Raw genomic sequence first — 20232 nt, forward strand, 5'->3', positions numbered from 1 at the left:
TGGTTTCCTGCAAGTGATGGTTCATTACAATATCTACACCAGTGACTACTGTGCTTTCGGTGCCTTCGCCCTCTGGGCCTTCAGTGGAGGCATTGCCACCAATGAGCGTGTCGTCAATGGCACCCTCTGTTCTACTGACCATCTTGCCCTCCACCTCCAGGCACAGCCCGTCAGCGATCTCCCGGATCTTGTAAATGTCGGAGAACATCTCATCGTGGCTGATGAGGTCCCGGTAGATAATCATGATGGTGGCTGAGGGAGGTGGGGACCGCGCAAGCTTAGCAGGAGCCCGGAGCTCAGAGAGAGCGTGGTACAGCCGGAGCGGCGCTTGGGGGGGAGGGGGGGGCAGGCGAAAAAGCCATACATTTGTTTTCTAAGATTCATATTATGTTGCTATTTTCAGATACTTATTTTCATGCTTCTATAGCCTTTCTTTTTATTTTTGCAGTACTTGGTACCAAGTCCAGTGCTTAACATACACTACTAAGTTACAACCCCTAGCCCTACCCATTTTTTTAACGCCCCCCCCCCCACCGCCGCCGCCTTTAGGACAGTTTCACTATGTAGTGCACACTGGCCTTGAACTCACTAGGGAGCCCAGTATGGCCTCAAACTCATGGCAATCCTCCTGCCTCAGCCTCCCAAGTGCTCCTACTGAAACTTTCAGTTTGCAATCAGAAAAAAAGAGGTCTAAGAAACAAACAAATATACCACAATGAGAAGATAAATACAGTAATTACTGCTATATAGTATAATGGGAACTGTTTGACTCTCAAACTGAGAATATGTGAAATGGTTTATCACAAATTTTAAAATTGAAATTTTAAAAAGATTAAATTCAGTACAGTCTAAGGGGTTAGCTATTTAAAAGAATATTTACCAAAAAATTCATTCCCTAACATCATGAAAAATATAGAAAAAAGAAAGAAACCTACCCATTAGAATTTTATCTTTGGAAAACTCTAGTTCCTTCATGGTAACCATTTCTTTTCCATCAACAGCTGCCTTTAATGCAGCTTGGTTCACAAGGTTCTCCAGCTCAGCTCCAGAAAACCCAACAGTTCCTCGAGCTATGATTTCTGGATCAACAGCTATATAACAGAACACAATATTAAAGTCTAAAATATCTAAAAGAAAATGCTTTATAAAGAACACACATATTAAAGAAAAAAAGAATACAACTCTCTGAACTATAACTTCAAATATTCACCTTTAAAATTAGACTCAAATTTACTAAACTGGGAAAAAGTGCCAAAATACTCCATTAAAATCATAACTGGGAAAAATCCTGTAAGTTCTAAATGTAATTACTAATTAGAAACTTCAAACATTACCTATACTGTGACCAGACCAAGACAACATTCAATACCTGTGACATAAAACCTCTCCTTATTATAAAGAAACAGATTTGCTTTATGGCATGTTTCAGCTACCTCTGAAAACAGTGAAGCCTAATAGGTTCATTTATATACCACGTGTGTCAACAATACTTCCATGTAGCTTGTTTTATATTTTCCTTTCTATTTGTCCCAAACTGACATGAACTACTGTTTATGGAGCCTTTTCAATTATTCTGCATTGTACATTGTGTTTTTAAAAAAACTATACATAATCTTTTGATATCCCATAGAAAAATACCTCTGGAATAAGGAATTGAAACTGATAGCATTTCTTGGATACACACAAATTAAGAAACACATTTTTTTTAAAGGACATATAAATGAATAGGACTTCCACGACATTAAGAACACAAAGAGTGTTCACATTACCATACTGCTAAGATAATAACATCCATATTACAGAAAGACTTACACTTATCAAACTTTATTTTATTCAGATACCATTTCAAAATTTCTGTTCGACCTTTTACATCTGGTCTTGGAACTGTAACTTGCATGTCAAAGCGGCCAGGACGTATTAAAGCACTGAAGGAAAAATATAAAAACAAAATTTAATAAACTAAGATAACACACAGTAAACACAAAATTGAAACAACAGTCCCAAAAAACAGCAGGCAGCTGGGCATGGTAGCACAGGCCAATAAGGTCAGCTGTACAGGCAACTGAGCCAGAAGATCATGACTTTGAACACATTTAAAAAAAACAAAGACAGGTAGGGGAACAAAGGTTCATTTAGCTATACGTACACAACTAAAAGTAGTTATGCCCTCAGAAATAAATGCATGCATGTAAGTCATTCAAAGTGTAATAATTCTAGAGTGGGTGCCACAGGCTTGTAGCCTTAGCTACTTGGGAGATGAGGCAGGAAGATCACTTGAACCCAGTAGTTCAAGACCAGCCAGGAATATACAGAAAGATTTGGTCTAAAAGAGCAAGCAAACAAAAAAATGTACTTTCCACTGAAAATATTAGTTAAGAAAAAAATCCTTTAACAATCTTAATGAGATGTAATTTACATAATACAGAATTTAACATATATCATACAGGGTTCACTTCAACTTAAATTTTAGAATAGTCTCATCTTCACAAAACAAAATCTCATCTCCACTGGCAGTCACTCCCCTCAATCCATGGCACTCATCTCTTTCTGTACATCTGTTTATTCTGAACATTTCATATAAATAACATTTCATATAATGTCATCTTTTGTGATAGATTTCTTCTTAGTATAAGATATGAGACACATTTTACAAAAACTGGCTTTTAATACTTACTTATCTAATGCTTCTGGAAAGTTCGTAGCTCCTATAATAATTACTCCCTCATTGGGCTTAAAACTATTGAGAAAAAGAAAAACAAGAATGCCTTTTCACTTAAAAATGAAGCACATTACACATACAGCAATGATCTACACAAAATTCTTTTATCATTAATTTTAATGAACAGTCAAGAACAGACTCATAATAAACCACAATCATCTGTGATCACATATCTTCATCTCTGCTCTATTTCAAAAACCTGACAGGGTGCCTATTGAAAAATTAAGTTTTACCAACTCAAAATACGTGCTTCTAACCCAGGATCATTCCCATTAATCCCAGCTGAGGAGGGAGGATCCCAAGTTCAGAGTCAGTCTGAGCCTATCACAAAATAATAGAAGGCAGGGAATTGAATCTCCAGTATCCTACCCTCACAAAATTCTAGACTTTCTAATTATTTCCAAAATGTCTCACAAACTTGACTTTAAGACAGTTCTTTCAAAAAACACCATTTCTTGGTTTTAAATTATAAACAATGATGTGAATTTTTTAACTCCAGCAAAGCACTAAAAGGTAGCCATAGACTATGTAAGAACAGAGGAGCAGAGCTGATACAAAATACCCAATCGGTAATGGAAACAGCACAATACTGAGAGGAAAAACTTGCCTCGATTTTCTTTCTTTTTTCTCTTAATGTATTTAGTACAAGGTCTATAGGATCTCACTACAAATCAGACTTGTAGTGACCCCGCCTTGACTTTCTACAAGAGGGAATTCTTTGCTCCTTATACCCATACCATTTTTGCCTTATTATTATCAAATGCTTTATGAGAACAGTATGCATGAGATCACACCTACTTATAGCAAGTGCCAGGAGGGACCTATTATTCTGAAAAATTTTAACAGGAACAATCCTAATTTTTAAAACATATCACCATATTTCACATACAAACAAAACTCTATTACCCATCCATTTCAGCAAGCAGTTGATTTATAGTCTGCCTTGAATACGGATGCATTGGAGACTCAATTCTTTTCCCACCAACAGAATCTAATTCATCAATAAATATAACACAAGGAGCATTTGCTTTTGCTTCCCCTATGAAGACAAAAAAATATTCAAATAAACTGAAAGAAATCAATACTTTTTAACTAAAACATTACAAATATTAAAATGCATAAGACTGTCAAAAGCTAAAAAAAAATAGGAAGAAAATGCAAAAAAGTCATTTTTTTACTAAAAATAGTATGGGATTAAAAAAAGAGAGAATGATATAAAATAACTGACTAAAAGGAGTTATTCATTCTTCCTAATCTTCCTAAATATATATATATATATATGAATGAAATATATACACTAGAGGCTTCTAACTAGAGGCTTCTAACTCCTAATTATATGTCCTAGAATTGATGAAATCAGACACACACACAAACTTAAAGAGTTTCTCAAAAGCCCCTAGCCTCATCTAGTATTTTCATTACATTTTTCTTTTTTAGGCAGGGTCCCACTAGGTAGTTCAGGCTGGCCCTGAACTCTCTTCCTTATGTAGCCCGGACTGGTTCAAACTCATGGTAATCCTCTTGCTTCAGCTTCCTGAGTGCTGGGATTACAGGCGTGCACCACCACACCCAACCCACATTTCCTCTAAGATGATCAGCCTATCAGAAAACTAAAAAAACCTCTATATTAACTCATATGGTAGGTTATCTAAAACCAGAATCCTCCAATACCTATTTCTGCTATCAAGCATAACGAATTAGTAAAGAAACATTCTTAAAATAAAATTTAGCACTACATAAATAATACAACATACTAAAAAGATTTCTGATTCGGCTGGCTCCCACACCCACAAACATTTCATCAAATTCTGATCCAGAAGCATAATAAAAAGGAACATCAGCTTCTCCTGCCACAGCTCGGGCAAGAAGTGTCTTTCCTGTTCCTGGTGGTCCAACTAAAAGAATTCCTAAAACAAAAACAAAAATGATTCAGATTTGTTATTAAAAAATCCCTACTAAGAACCAACAAAACAATTTATGTAATTGTGAAGCTGAAGAAATAACAATCATCAACATTTTCAAACACAGGAAAACATTTATTTCTACTAATCATTCTCTTCTGGATCTCTAGAATTAATTTTCCTGTCATTTACATCCTGTTTATATATCAGCAAGATACAAAAGATGTTAATATATGTAAGTACAATAAGGAGGGTATGGTTAATGGTTAAATGTTACCAACATTTATGAAGCAAAACAATATCATACACACACCAAGTATTACAAAACATTAACAAACTGCTGAGTCTAGGTGGATACTACACTTTAATCTATACCAAAAGTCTGAAAAGTTTTCATAGCAAAATAGAAAAGTAGAATTATCATTCATATCACAGCTTTGTAAATATACAGACTGCATTACAAAGTGGTAAATCTGTATTGATGCTGCACTGTAACATTAAAAAAAAAAAAGGAAAGTGTAAAAAAAACTGAAGTCTACCCTAGTTTTACTGATACCTAACTGCTTTAAATCATATTTACAATTTAAATCACATTAACTTCTAGAGATATCTTAATACCTAAGGATTTCTCCACATATTTATAAAATATTCCTTGATTAGAGATAACTTCTGTAATTTTGTTATAGCACTGACTTCATAAACATACCCTAAATTAGCAAAGGTTCATGCAAACATTCTCATATATTCCTGACTTCTCAATAGAGATATCAAGCAGTGTAAGAAAGAGGGTTTCTCTTTAACTCAAGTTTATTTCTAAAACTTTAGGGAAATAATTAAGCATGAGAGTGAAGACTATGTTAGGATGACTATCACATTGCTATTGTAACAAAAAATTAGAAAAAAATATATATATACATATAGATAGTTAATAGATAAATTTAGGGAAGGGTCTACAGGGCGTTCAGGGTCTCACTACTAGATTGAACTCTAGTAATCCACCTGTTTACAGCCTCCCAAGAGCTGGGATTACAGGCACATGCCACCACTCCCAGTCTCAACTGCTGTCTCAGCATGCCCTGGGGGCGGGGCTAGCATCGCAGGCCCAGGGATCAAACCCCCAGGCCCTGTGCCTGCTGCATGAGGCACTTTAATCCACTGAGCTATTTGGCTAGCCCTTAGAAACTATATTAAAATTCAACATAAATGACTGGATGTTATCAAAAATTAGCAGTTGATACTTCACTACTGGAAAGATCATGAAAGACCTTCTTCCCCACCCCTTAACTCAACAAAAAGAATGAGGAACTGTCTCACATTAATGACAAAACTAAACACTCTGTGTGATCCTGGACTGGATTTCGACACTAGGGGGTAGAGGACAAGGACACCTTTGGATAGTCCTTGAAGGATACTCTTGGAATGAATGCTGACATCTAGTTATGGAATGTGAACTGGAAATTGTTTTGTATCCAAGATAAATTCACTAATTTTAGTAATTATACTGTTATATCAAAGAATATCCTTATTCACAACATCCACTGCATTTAAGAATAACAAAGTATTATGATTACAATTTACTCTCAAGTGGTTTAAGTAAATGAATGTGGCTAAAGAGAAAAAGTCAGCAAAATACTAAAAACTAGTGAGTGTGGGTTTCAGATATAAGAACAAACTTATAGACTAGTCTCTTATAACTTAAAACTTCAACATGTAAAAAATGTGAATTATTTTTTAAAAAGATTAAGACTATGCTCAAAACAAAAGCACAGCTGGATGTGGTGATACATGCCTGTAATCCCAGCACTTGGGAGGCTGAGGTAGGAGATCACCCCAAATTCAAGCCAGCCTGAGGTACATACTGAGTTCAGGGCAGCCTGAACTATGCAACAAGAACCTGTCTCGAAAAACAAATAAAAATTGTGATAAGGGGAAAGATACTCTACCTTTTGGGAGTTTTCCTCCAAGCACAGTAAATTTCTGTGGATTTTTCAAGAATTCAACAACTTCTTGTAATTCTTGTTTAGCTTCCTCCACCTAAAGATAATCCATCAAACACTTTAGTATTTTTTAATCGTTTATTTATTTGGTATAGGGTCTCTCTACGCAGCTCAGACTTATAGTGATACTACTGCCTCAGCCTCCCCAGCTTTGAGATTACAGGCTTGTGCCACCACGCCCAGTTTTGGTGGCTGGCCAGCTGTGCCCAGGGTTCCTAGGCTGACATGGCATGCAGTACTAGGAACTGAACCCAGGTCCTTGTGCTTGCCAGGCAGGCACTCAGACTGACAAGCTATCTCCCCAGCCCTGTCAAATACTTCAAATAACACTTATTGGTTAGATTGCCAAGGATTCCTTTTTAAACATCAATTTAATTTTAATTTAATACAATCAGCTCTTCATGTCAAGAAAAAGTATATAAAATGCCCCCTTACAAGTACTCAAAAGCTTCTTTGTCCCTCTTTCCAATTATTCAATGTTTCATAATTATGCCAACAGAAATCATTTCAGCATCTTACATTTTTCAGTGAAGAAAAAAAGTAACTGAATGGATTAAGAAGAAAACTACCCAGCATATAGTAAAACATGGCCAAAGGGCAATCTGAGAAACTAAAATTTTTGGTCATGATTATTTTATACCAGTATTTCTAGGAAATTTCTCACAAGTATTTGCAGAAAATACTATATTTTTGATTTGCTTTGGTTTGGTTTTGACACAAGGTCTCACTTTGTGGTTCAGGCTGGTCTTGAACTCAATGTGCAGTTGAGACTGGTCTGGAACTTGCAGTGATCTTCCTGCCTCAGTCTCCTTAGTGCTGGGATTACTGACATCCATGATCAATTCCTGGCTAGAAAATATTGCTAAAGAGTCACAAAGTTTTTTTGCTATTAGTTTTTGTTAGGCTTGGTGGGGCTTTAAAGTTATTCTGATTCACTCCTTAAAATTTTTACTGAGCCAGCCAGACAGCTCAGCGGACTAAAGCACCTGCTTAGGAAGAGAGCAGCAGCTGGGGCTGCAGTGCCAGCCCCGGCTCTGGGGCGCGCTGAGAAGGCAATTGAGACTGGGTGTGGTGGCGCCCACCTGTAATCCCAGCGCCTGAGAGGCTCAAAACAGGAGAATCAATGTGAGTCTGATCTACATAATGAGACCCTGTAGACTCTGTACTAAATACAAAAATGAAAATAAAAATAAAATTTTTACCAAAATGTTCACAAAGTTAATAGTTAAAAACAAAGCGCTGCTCACTCCAAGGCCTAGAAGAACTGTGCATTACATATGGCTCACACCAAGATGCATGTCCAAGAATATTATTCATACCAACACTACTTACATGCAAAACTAGAAACCACCATGTAAACATCTAAATATGTATACAATACTGCAGAATTTGTGTAATGGCAAACTGTGCCATGAGGATAAGTTAACTACAACTCCCAATAACATTGCTAGATCTCAAAAAACATCACACTGAACAAAAAAACCAAAACTGAAAGGGCACATTATACATGTATTATAACTATACAAAGATTCAAAAACAGGCAAAACTAATATAAAATATCAGGAAAATGATTATCCATAAGGAGGAAGAAACAGTAAGTACAAAGAAGCTTTTGAGAGGCTCCGGGCATCTGTTAACATCCTGTTCTTGAATTGGACACTACTAACATAGGTAGGCTCATGTTGCAATAATTTATGGTTTCTACACTTCTACATGAACATGTTACACTTTCAAAAAAAAAGTTTCAAACACTTTGGCTATTCAATCTTTAGCACTGCAAATAATAAATATATCTATTTATATATATACATATATATTCATACATATATATATATACATATACATACATACATACACACACACTTTGGCTGTATTATTTATTAAGAGTATACTTTTCCCATACAAGAAGTCAGACATGGTGGCACACACCTGTAATCCCAGGACTAGGAAGAATGGCGTGAGCCATTTTTGAGACCCTGTCTCAAAAAAACAAAAACAAAAAACAGACACAATATATCTGAAGAGAATATAAAGTGCTATAATAAGAGTTCTTTTAGTCACACATTTTTCCTTCCAAACTCAAAAGTCTTTGATTCATAAGTATGCTCTGCCAAGGTATGTTAACATCTTTTTCTTCCTGAATGTCTTAGCTGTAGTTTAGACTGTATAATTGTATTTGTTCTTTGTATACACAAATTACTTTGAAATAAATTTCATTTAGTGGCTGATAAATTTAAGAGTACTTTTAAATTAATGGCTATTAATTTAAATTATAGTTTTAAATTATTTAAATCATAGATTCAAGGGCTGGCCAGATACCTCAGCGGACTAAAGTGCCTGCTTAGACAGAGTACAGAGGCTGGGATTTGATCCCCGGTGTGCTGTGCCGGTCCCACCCCTTGGGCGTGCTGAGACAGTGATTGAGACTGGGAGTGGTGGTGCACACCTGTAATCCCAGCACTTAGCAGGCTGAAAACAAGAGAATCACTATGAGTCTGATCTATGTAGTGAGACCCTATATCAAATACATTTAAAAAAAAATTACAGATTCAAAGATAGACACATACAAAAATAAGACTGATATAAAACTGGTCAAAATAATGAGCCAGGTATGGTGCTGCATGCCTGTAATCCCACCAGAAGGCTAAAGGATCACAAGTTTGAGGCCAACTTGGGCTACACAGTAAGTAAGAGGCCAGCCTAGAATACATAGCAAGACCCTCCTTCACACTGCACCCCTTATGGACATAATGCCAACATTGATTTCCAAGAATGAAAAGAGATTAAACATCATTTACTTCTCAAATTAATTACACTCTCTTTCAACTTCTTTGGCAAGAGTATTCCCAATTGAAGAATATAAAACCTACTGAGGAAAATACTGCTAAAGACGATCAAGAAAATGAATTACTGGACCAAAGAAATGCTAAGTGGTCTAAAGCACCTACTTACATAAGCTTAGGCAAGCACACAGACCACAGTTTGATCCCTGGGACCACATGCCATGCCAGCCCTGCCCTCTGGGCAGGCTGAGTTGGCCACCAAAAAAGAAAAAGAAAATAAATTATTCTGAGGCCATACTAATTTTGCATATATATATATACACGCACGCACACGTGTAGTGTCAGCACCAGTGATTGAACCCAATGAATGCTAAGTACTGATCCATCCTCAGGACGTCCTAATTTTCAAAAAAATTAAAAACTGACCACAATACAAGGGATTGAACCTATGGGTGCTGTACCGCTGTACCACTGAGACCATCCCAGTCCCTTTAATTTTTTATTTTTGAGACATAGTATTGTTAATTTGCCCAGGTTGGATTTAACTTGTAATCTTCTGACTCAGCCTCCTGAGTAGATGGGATTATATACATGATCTACCATACTCAGCTAACAGTCCTTCTTAAAATGTCTTTTGAGAGGAGGAAGTCTTTACATCTAGATCACAAATTTCAAATTCTTCTTATAGCAAGATTTCTAAAAAAATTAAAAAAAAAAGATTTCTCCCAAAACATTCCTTAAAAGACAATTATCCAGAATTTATCATTCCCAAAATCAAAAGCTTATCAAATTAGTAGAGCACATAAGAGTACAGTATAGAACTAAAATTCCAGACTTCATATTTGAAGAAAAAAATTGAAATTAGACAGAAGTATTTGTGCTGAAGTCTTGATATAATTTCATGATCCAAATGGAAGAGGTTCATATTTCCCTAAGCTACTCATTCTCCCATCCTCACAAAATTTTTTACCTTTTTCAGAAATTACACATCACCCTTCTGTCCATGTGGTCAGCTGATAACCTGGAGTCTGACTTCAAACAACTTTCATCTACTACTTTACTAATACCCTATTTTATTTCCTGCTACAAGGTAAGTTATCTATGTGCCTTTCTTCAAATAAAATTCAATTATTTATAAATGCTTATTCTATGCCATCTATCTCTCATAAACTCGTAACAGTCACAATTTAGCCCTGCTAATCCCACTGCAATTGTTCATTATCAAGTACACCAATGGCACACTGCTAAAATGAAATCCAATTCTCACTTGACCCATCAACATACAGCTAGCTGACCCCTCTCCCTCATGCTGGAAATACTCTCTTCCAGTTTATTCCCCCATACCTACTTCAACTCCTTAATATTTGTTCCTGGTTTCTCTTCCCAGGCCTGTTAATCCATTAGTGCTCTGCAGTTTAAACTCATACCTCTTTTCTGTCATAATAACTTCATTCGTGAGCTCATTCAAACCCACAGACTTAGTATCTATGAATGTAAACTTCAGGACTTTTCATTTTAGCTTGAACTTTCCCAAAATTCCAATATAATGCACTCAAGTGCATATTCAATGGTTTCATTTGTATACTTCACATTTAATTAAATTAAATTTCTAATCTTTACTATGAATTTCGGCTCTACCCATAGCCTAATTTTTTTAATTTCAGAAAATGGCAAATCTGTTCCTCTAATTGCTCATACTTAAACCTTGTGGTCTTTTTTTTTTTTCTTATGGTCTTCTTGACCCATCTTTCTCTTGTACTTTTAACTTCTAATCAGGAAATTCTATTGTATCTACCTTAACGATATAACTACATCTTACCAACTCCACTGCAATGTTTGTCTAAGCCAACATCATCTCTTGCCTGGACTACTGCAACAGCTTGTCATCCACCTTTGTCTTTGAAAGATTCTAATTTAGAGGTTATGAACACAGCAACTAGACTGTTCTCACAAATTAAGCTGTATCATCTCTCTGCTCAAAATTCAATGGAACCAATTTACACAGAGTAAAAGGAAGTTCAAAATGGCTTTTAAGACACTATGTAATGTGCTCTTATATAACTCCCTGGCCTTATCACCTACTATTTTTTACCTATTTAGCTTCACAATCAAGCCTAAGAAAATCTTTTTTTTTTTTAAATATTTATTTATTTTTATTTATTACATTTATTTATTGTGTGTGTGTGTGGCCAGCTCAGCCCACCAGGGGGCGGGTCTGGCTGGCATGTGGTGCTGGGGATCGAACCGCGGTCCCTGTGCTTTGCCAAGCTTGTTTCAAGTAGGTGCTTTAGACCACTGAGCCATCTCTCCAGCCCCAAGAAAATCTTACTAAAGGCTGAATGTGGTAGCACATGCATATAATCCCAGTACTTGGGAGGCTGAAGCAGAAGGATCGCTGAGAGTTCAAGGCCAGCCTAAACTATGTAGTAAAACACTGTCTCAAACAGATCAAAAAAAGGAAAACAAACAAAACAAAACAAAAAACCAAACCAACCACCTTATTTAAAATTGCAGCCCCTTTCCTAAGACTTCAATTTCTCTTTACCTTGGTCCCCATAAAGATTCTACGGTTGCTAATTTTTATTTAATTTACCTATTCCAGAACAACCTTCAGAATCGAATATTGACCTTACATACAGTACCAATTATACAGTATACAAAATGGGCAAAGAAATCTTAACTTACTCCTTTAACATGTTCAAAAGTGACATTTTTCATCTGAACAGGATCAACAGCAGAATCAAGCCCAGTAGTTGTCCGGAAACGGACTAAAATAGAAGAAAACACATTAATATTCGATAATTAATAAAATTCGAACCGACAGTATTCAGATGCAAGAATGTAAAACGTACGAAAATTAAGCATCTGAGAAATCTCAATTCAAATATACTAAATCAAAGTACAGAGCAGAGCCTAAGTTCTGGATCTCTAGACCATGTTTGATTCACATTAAAGACACACACTTTTACACTTTCCAATTAAAATCATTAATTATTTTCCTCTTCTCCTTGTAATACCTAGTAATAGAAACCTTAAATCAATGGTTATCAAATTTCAGTATGAATTTTTTTAAGAAATCACTTGAGAATTGTGTTATAATTAATGATAGTCTCCAAAACCATGCTACACTCTTGCAGAATTGAGTGTCCAGGAGTTTGCATTCTTAACAAGTACCTTTAATTATTCCCATACAACCAGTTACAGACTTGCACTATGAGATATGTCTTAAACACAGCATGAAAAATTGGTCCATTTGTTTAAACAAACAAACAAACAAACTTGGACCGGCAAGATAGCTCAACAGACTAAGCACCTGCTTAGGCAAGGGCTGGGACTGGGGATCGATCCCCAGCACCTCATGTAGCATCAGCCTCATCCTTTCTGGCTCACCTAAGGAAAGTTGTAAGGAGAGAACAAAACAGGCCCAAGAAGAAACCATCAGAGCTGCAATCACTGGAAGTGTCATGGGGTAGAGCCACATAAGGCCTTTTGAGCTCACAAATTTTAACAGATTGTTCAGATTTTTATATGGAACTATAAGACTTAATGTTTGCCTTCCTGGATTCTGGACTTGTATTGGTCCCATTTCTTTGTATCTCTGTTTGTAACTTTTGGAATGGAAACATTTATCTTCTGTAACTGAATGTTGGAAGTGTTTAACTTTCCATTTGTACAGGGGTTCACAGTTAAGAGCTTTGCATCTGAGATTTATGACTTGGACTTTTCAGCAATGTTGACATTATTAGTACTTTGGCAACTCTTAAGAGATGGACTAAAATACCTTTTGCATAAAAGGCGTGAGTGTTTAGTGGACCAGGGAAGTAATGCTATGACGTCTCTGGACGTCCCCCCAAGCCTCATGTAGTCACAGAGGTGGGCTTCTTGAGTTAGTGATCAATTCACGGTTCAATGCTGGGCTTATGGGTGGGAGTGCTACAGCCACCCTGAGGTTATTCCCTGCATACAATAGGAAGGCGGGAAAGAGGCTTGCTCTCTTGCTCCTTTTTGCTCATCGCTTTAGCTGTCTTACATCACCATGAATAACTGTTTCTCTGCCACGTACCACTCTGCCTTAGAGGCAGCAGACTATGGACTGAAACCTCCATGAACTATGAACTTTAAATAAACCTTTCCTTCCTTAATTCTGGGCATCGAGTATTTTGGCTCAGCAACAAGAGAAGAGGAACTAAGATGGTTTATAAACATGCTGAGACTGAGCAAGAGAAAGGCAGGGAGACAATGTGGGTGTAAAGGACCACCCCCACCACCCAGGGCAGGTTGCCTGCATACAATAAAAGAGAAATAAGAAAGAACTGATTGATGTTCTTCAGCGGAGCTCCAGTCTTCACTTCCAGCTAGGTCACTGTCTCCTGGTTTCTGGTGCACACTATTCAGTTTCCATCTGGGATTCTTCAGCCTTCTGGCATAGACTTTTAAGCCTTCCAGTGTAGATTCTTCAGCCTTTTGGCACGTATGCTTCAGCATTCTGTCCCAGGCCCACTGTAGGCCTCCAGATAAGGACTTGCACACAACACAGCAGAAAGCACCAGACCTTAAACTGGACCCTTCAGTATCCAGCATGCAGACACACCCTATAGACTCTTACTCTTTCAACTCAGTGGCTGACAATTATAATGCAAGCTTGCAATTTCTTATAAATTTGTGCATCTTATGTTTTATCTGTTTCTCTAGTAAACCCTGACTGATACAGATTTAGTGAAATTTAGATGCAAAAAATAAGGCAAAAGAGGGCCAGCCAAACAGCTCAGAGGATTAAAGTGCTTGCAAGCAGGTGTAGGGGCCTGCTGTGCCAGCCCCACCCCTGGGGTGTGCTGAGATGGCAACTGAGATGGAGTGGTGGCACATGCCTGTAATCCCAGCTCTTAGGAGGCTGTAAACGGGCGGATCACTACAAGTCGGATCTAGTACTGAGACCCTGAACACTGTGTAGACCTTTCCCTAAAAAAATACAAAAGAAAAAAAGGCAAAAGAAAGAAATGATTGCTGGATATGGTGGCATATATCTGTAATCCCAACATTTTGAGGCTGAGGAAGGAGGATATCAAACTCAAGCCCACCTGGGCAACTCAGTAAGATTCTGAGTCAAAAACAGAAAAAAAGAGCTGTGAATATGGCTGAGTGCAAGTCCTTAGACAAAAAGAAAAAAATACTAGCAACAAAAAGAAATACTTAACACATCAAGAACATAAAAATATGTGAGAGAACAAATATATAAAACAGCAATTCTAAAATTGACACTAGCAGGACAAACCTAATAGTGTTTAAAGAGTCTTAGATACTTAATTATAGAGAAAGAACATGTGGCAAAAACTAAATGATAGCTGATAATCAGAAACACCTAAATCCATTATTATAATTGTATTTCAGAACTGCAAACTGAAAAGATACTGGATTCATTTAATTATCTTCAGAAAAAAATTGGAGCTGGGGAGAGAGCAGAATAAGCGTCTGCCTGGCAAGCACAGGGTCCTCAGTCCAATCCCCAGTACCCTTAAAAAAAAAAAAAAAAAAAAAAAAAGAAAAAAGAAAGAAAAATTCAATTTATGGACTTGTCTTTGAAACATAAAACTATCTTTTATTGTTATTATAAAATTCTCTGTGTTAAAACTTTGTCATCCAATCCATCATTTTTTGAAACCCTGGAAAACTAACCACTACGAATGCAAGGGCTTGTAAAAGCCATCCATCAGGAGGTCCTCACAAGGTGCCGTGGCCACAAACCTCCAAAACTACTAGCTAAATAAACCTCTTTTCTTTATAAAGTAGTCAGCCTTGTAGCAACACAAAAATTCTGTACCATAAATCTATAGTGAAGAGGAAAAGAATATTTAAAGAAATACAAATGTTAACATGGCAGATAAATAAGAGACTTTACCAGATAAAAATGGATTTTTTAAGAGTCCATAAATGCCAAATAGCAGCAGAACAAAGAGAATTAGACGAGTTCGCCTCAAGGAATCTGAAAGAAAAAGAGAAACTGCTTAAGTCAAATGCCACCAATGAGGTATTACAGCTTAAAAGAAACGCTTATTGATAATCACACTTTTATCACACGCTATTTTGAAAGCTGGCATTCTTGCGCACAACTGCATGGTTTCCTTTCAGCACGGTCTTCCTCAAACCTTTGAGGAAATTTGTTTTTGAGGAGACTCATGCCTATAGAGATTTCCATTTTTATCTCCTCACAGATCCTCTGCTCTTTGTCTCACTTTTCAGGCCTTACTGATTCAGAACCATCCTAAGCTGGATCTTGAACTGGAATTCCTAAGATGCCCTAAAAAAGCCTGGTCTCTTGTTTCAGTTTCCAGTTTGAAATGATGGACATTACATGGTGTCAGAAGCGAGATCTGAAGGTTTCTCACATACGAAACCACATAAAGTCTCTGACTTTAGTTCCTCTCTTGAGAAAATAAATTGCCAGTATATCTCCATTCAATGAAGCTTTACTTACAAATATAATGCAATAAACCCATGTAAAGAAGGAAATTTGTTTTTGTTCCTGAGACAGGATCCCACTATGTAGTACAATCTGGCTTTGAGCTCCATATGTAACCCAGGTTGGTCCCAAATTCATGATAAGCTTGCTGCCTCAGCCTCTCAAATGATGGGAAACAGGATGGATGATTTTAGAAAAGTCATTTATAATAGTTTAAATGTAGGGCTATGACATCCTTTCAGTTATTCTTCTCAAATCAACTTACCATTGGTTTTTTGTGTTAATGCTTGAGCTTTCAGAAAACCCTCAGCAAAACCAGTTTTAAATGCATCTTGATGAGCTTCAGGTATGTTTTTAGTCTTCATGAGTTTGTCCAAACTCTCAACATCTGATCCTCTGTCTCGTAAAAGAAACCCCTAAATGCATGAAATAACACAACAATATTTATTGGTCAACTTATAGACAGTAACAATCCCCGTTTACATCATAATCACCCACTAAAAAATTAATTAGAAGTCTAGAATTTCATTTGTATTGCCAATGTGAACAGATTAAGATTCAACACCAAATTAATCAATCAAGTGACCAGGACACTAAAACTAGATCCCACATGCACACAAACCAATTATGAACATTAAGCGTCATTACTCTCTGCACTACACTATACCGAAAACACTGTGACATAACACTTAGGTTTTTAATGACTTGATGTTCATACCACTTTTATATCTGCTAGAAGAAAAATTTCATTACCTTAGTAAGATTAAAATATTACCCCCAGCTGGGGATATAGCTTAACACCGTTAGTCCCTGCCTGGACCTGCAAGTATAAGGTCCTGAGTTCAACTCCCAATACCAAGAAGAAGAAAAAAAACCAGAAAATATTACTGTGCATGGCCACGCATGGTGGCACATATCTGTAATTCCAGCACTCAGGAGGTTGAGGCAGAAGGATCACTGTAAGTTTGAGGCTCCTGGACTACAAACTGAGATCAAGACCAGCCTGAACTGCACAGCAAAACCCCATCTCAAACAGAGAAAAAAATATCACCCTGCATATACTAGGCCTAGTTCTAAAGATGTAAAGATAAAAGCATTAAAGTTTCCAGGCTACTGGAAAAAATACATAAATAACTTTTTAAAAAAATAATTTTGATAGAGGGATTTGTTGTAATAGTGTTCGTAAATAGGATATCATGTCTGCATCTTGTACAGCAAATAACCACTAGGAAGACAGTATGCAATGTGTTAATTATCGAAAGTGTCCTACCAATTTGATTTGAAACTGTCTCATTGGTATTTGTCAATAAAATTATGGAAAATAATAATAATAATAATAATAATAATGATAATTTTGAAATCATGGGCCAGAGAGATCGCTCAGGTCTCAGTGCCTGCCTGGCAAGCGCAAGAACCCAGGTTTGATTCTCAGGACTGGAGAGGCTAAAGTAGGAGGTCACTACGAGTCTGAACTACATAGTGAGACCCTGTACCAAATAAAAAAGGTATCTACAGAAGTACTGTTATAGTAGTAAAAAGAAATGCTATATATGGAACACCATGAAGACCTCATAGAGAATGGATATGGAAACCATACAGAGGGAAAACCTGACAGAGCCATGAAACAGTATTCAAGAACTGTATGTGATCAGACACATCTTAAAGGCCAAAAGTAGAGGACATGGAACAACTATGTGGTAAACTGAAAAGGAGAACAGAAAAATGGTCAGTAGAGGCCAAACAATGAAGTGTCCTATATACCAGATTGAATTGGATCATCATTTTATTACTGAACTTTACTTTGTTGAACCCAAGGCCTCAAGCACTCTACCAATGAGCTACATGACCAGACTATATTATTTTAGAAAGACTGATAGTGGGTCTGGAAGCAAGACAAATGTAGCCAGACTAGAGGGAAGAAAGATTAAATGAATGTTACAGTAATCCAGGTAAAAATGGTTACAGCACATAAAAGGCAGTAAAACAGGAAATAAATGGAAAAACTTCAGAAATATTTAAGAGATTGGATCCACAGTGATTAATAAATACGAAAGATAAAGAAAGACAATCTTGCCCAACTACCAGGTTGCTAACTTGGGTGGGTGCTACTGGTTTATACAAGGTACAAACAAGCACATATAGGTTGGTATGAAAAACACCATCAGCAGCTGTATAATAAGCAAGTGGAAACAAGTCTGGTACCCAGGGGAACTGCAACAGGTATAATGATTACACAAGTCATTAATTTCTTATCATCAGTGAACAGAAAGGGGAAAACCCATCAGCCAACAAAAGAAATAAAACATTGAAAATGTTCTCACTGTCTTAATAATTTAAAGATTATTCCTTTCTGAACCATTAAAAGAGATCCAATTACCTTCACAAATGATGGTGCTATATTCTGTGTTTCAGCTAATCTTTCAGAGGTGGACTGCAGACGTCGTGTCCTTGATTTCAAAGTTTTAAAACCCCGGGACTGTATAAAAACTAAACAAAACAGTACCATTTACTTTTTAAGTTGCTAACAGAAACTAAAAGCTTAGGACTCTAAAGCCTAACAGCACATCTGTATGTCTTACTTTATCTTGTTTTTCACAGTTCTTTTACCAAACAGTTCAATATGCTTTATATTTTTCTATCATTCTTTTATGCAAAAAAGTTTAAATATTTTATTTGTTTCATAATGGAATAGTAAGTAAGAGTTACTTCAGAATGTAATTTAGAAAATAGGACTATAAAGAGAATTAATAAAATTCTTTTCTGGTCTTTTGTTTTCTTTTCTGGCCCAGGATTCACTCTGATTAACTTTTACACTGTTCCAAAAACTGTAAGTCATTCAAAGGAATTAAATCCAGAATTATATTTTCTTGGTAATTACAAAATATATTTTAAAATCAGTGCTTCCTAATGCCTTAAAACTTAATTCAACTTCCTCACGGTAACCAGTGTTAAAAATCCATTACTATTCTATATATATGCTTTCTATAAAAGTTATTCTAGAAGCAAAACATAACTTTGCACAACTGTCTTCTTTCCTTAATAGCATATCACAGATATATTTCAAAATAGAACAGACAGTACATTCAGTTTAAATGCCACTTGAAGAGTTTCCTGATTTATCAAATACTTACCCAAGTTTTAATTTCTCAATTATGGAGATTATTACTACTTTGTTTTCATTTCTTTGGTCTAAAGATGGAACCTAAGGACTCACATATACTAAATACATGGTCTACCAATGAGCTACAACCTCAGCCCCCATTAACACATGCAGAACAAGTGAAACACTAAGAAACCGCCCTTGAAGAAAGCTGTTAATGTATGTGCCTAATCATGAATGCCTTCCCTCCATACTCTCACCAATACTAGGTAATAAAATCTTTTAAATTTACAAAATAGAAAAAAAATGATACCTTGTTATAACTCCAGATTAAAACTCTGGTAAAGTTTTTAAGATGCTTTTTATTTTATTATTTTTCTTAATCATTCATATCCTCTGCACACTTCACATTTTTATTTTGTTGTAGATTATAGATATTACAGATAATCTTTTCATTTTAATGCACATATATTTTATATATATTATATGCATGTGTGTATATTTAGAGAAGTATAATGAAAACATCTATTTTAATTGTATTCTCATTGGGCTGGGAAGATAGCTCAGCAGTCTATGCAATTGCCTGGCAAGTGCAAAGACCTAAGTCTGATCACTGGGGGGGGGGGGGCCTGCCCCTTAGCTCAGTTCTTTAAGTGGCTGCTTCAACAAAGCAGTCAAGCTCAAGTTGCTGTGGTTCGATCCCCACAACTCAAGCCAGCCAAACCTGCCCTGAAGGCATTTGGAGCCAAAAAAAAAAAAAAAAATCCTTCTGTCATTGGTACTGCATGCCATGCTAGCCCCGGAACCCTAGGCATGGTGACACACATCTGTAATCCCAGTACTGGGGAGGTTAAGACAAGAACTATGAGTCTGAACTGTGTAGCAAGACCTTGTATCAAATAAATAAATAAATAAATTTCAATTAAAGCCTTGTCTTTCAATTATGATACAAGTATATAATGTTTATATAACCATATGTTTTGACCTGTAGCATGTTTTTCTATTTTTGTCCTAACTAAGAGTCCCACATTAAAACCAAGATTTTTTTTAAATTTATCGCCTTCAGAACTTTAAAGTCTAAACTTTATTTTTTGGTATAATGTAAAATAAGAACCTGACTATACATTTTTCTCAAATGGTTATCAACCACTTGTGTTTTGGGTTTTTTTTGACATAATTTTATTGATAAACAAATAGCAATGAGATAGTTTCAAATCAAATCGGTAGGACAGTTTCAATAATTAACACATTGCATACATTCTTCTTAGTGGTTAA

General features: G+C 36.3%; 1 protein-coding gene across 1 annotated transcript in view; it reads right to left on the reverse strand.

The window, feature by feature from the left end:
- Yme1l1 (YME1 like 1 ATPase) overlaps positions 1-20232 on the reverse strand; it is a 52553-nt gene that overhangs the window by 15754 nt on the left and 16567 nt on the right. Inside the window, exons 5-14 of the mRNA XM_004641875.3 lie at positions 18235-18344; positions 16123-16273; positions 15297-15380; positions 12086-12168; positions 6564-6654; positions 4474-4626; positions 3626-3758; positions 2675-2737; positions 1813-1925; positions 936-1091 (exon numbers count right to left, since the gene is read on the reverse strand). Coding sequence (XP_004641932.1) covers positions 936-1091; positions 1813-1925; positions 2675-2737; positions 3626-3758; positions 4474-4626; positions 6564-6654; positions 12086-12168; positions 15297-15380; positions 16123-16273; positions 18235-18344 — 1137 coding nt within the window. The remainder of the gene's footprint in view (positions 1-935; positions 1092-1812; positions 1926-2674; positions 2738-3625; positions 3759-4473; positions 4627-6563; positions 6655-12085; positions 12169-15296; positions 15381-16122; positions 16274-18234; positions 18345-20232) is intronic.

The sequence above is a fragment of the Octodon degus genome, unplaced genomic scaffold, assembly GCF_000260255.1.
Source record: "Octodon degus isolate 3935 unplaced genomic scaffold, OctDeg1.0 scaffold00145, whole genome shotgun sequence".
NCBI lineage: Eukaryota > Metazoa > Chordata > Mammalia > Rodentia > Octodontidae > Octodon > Octodon degus.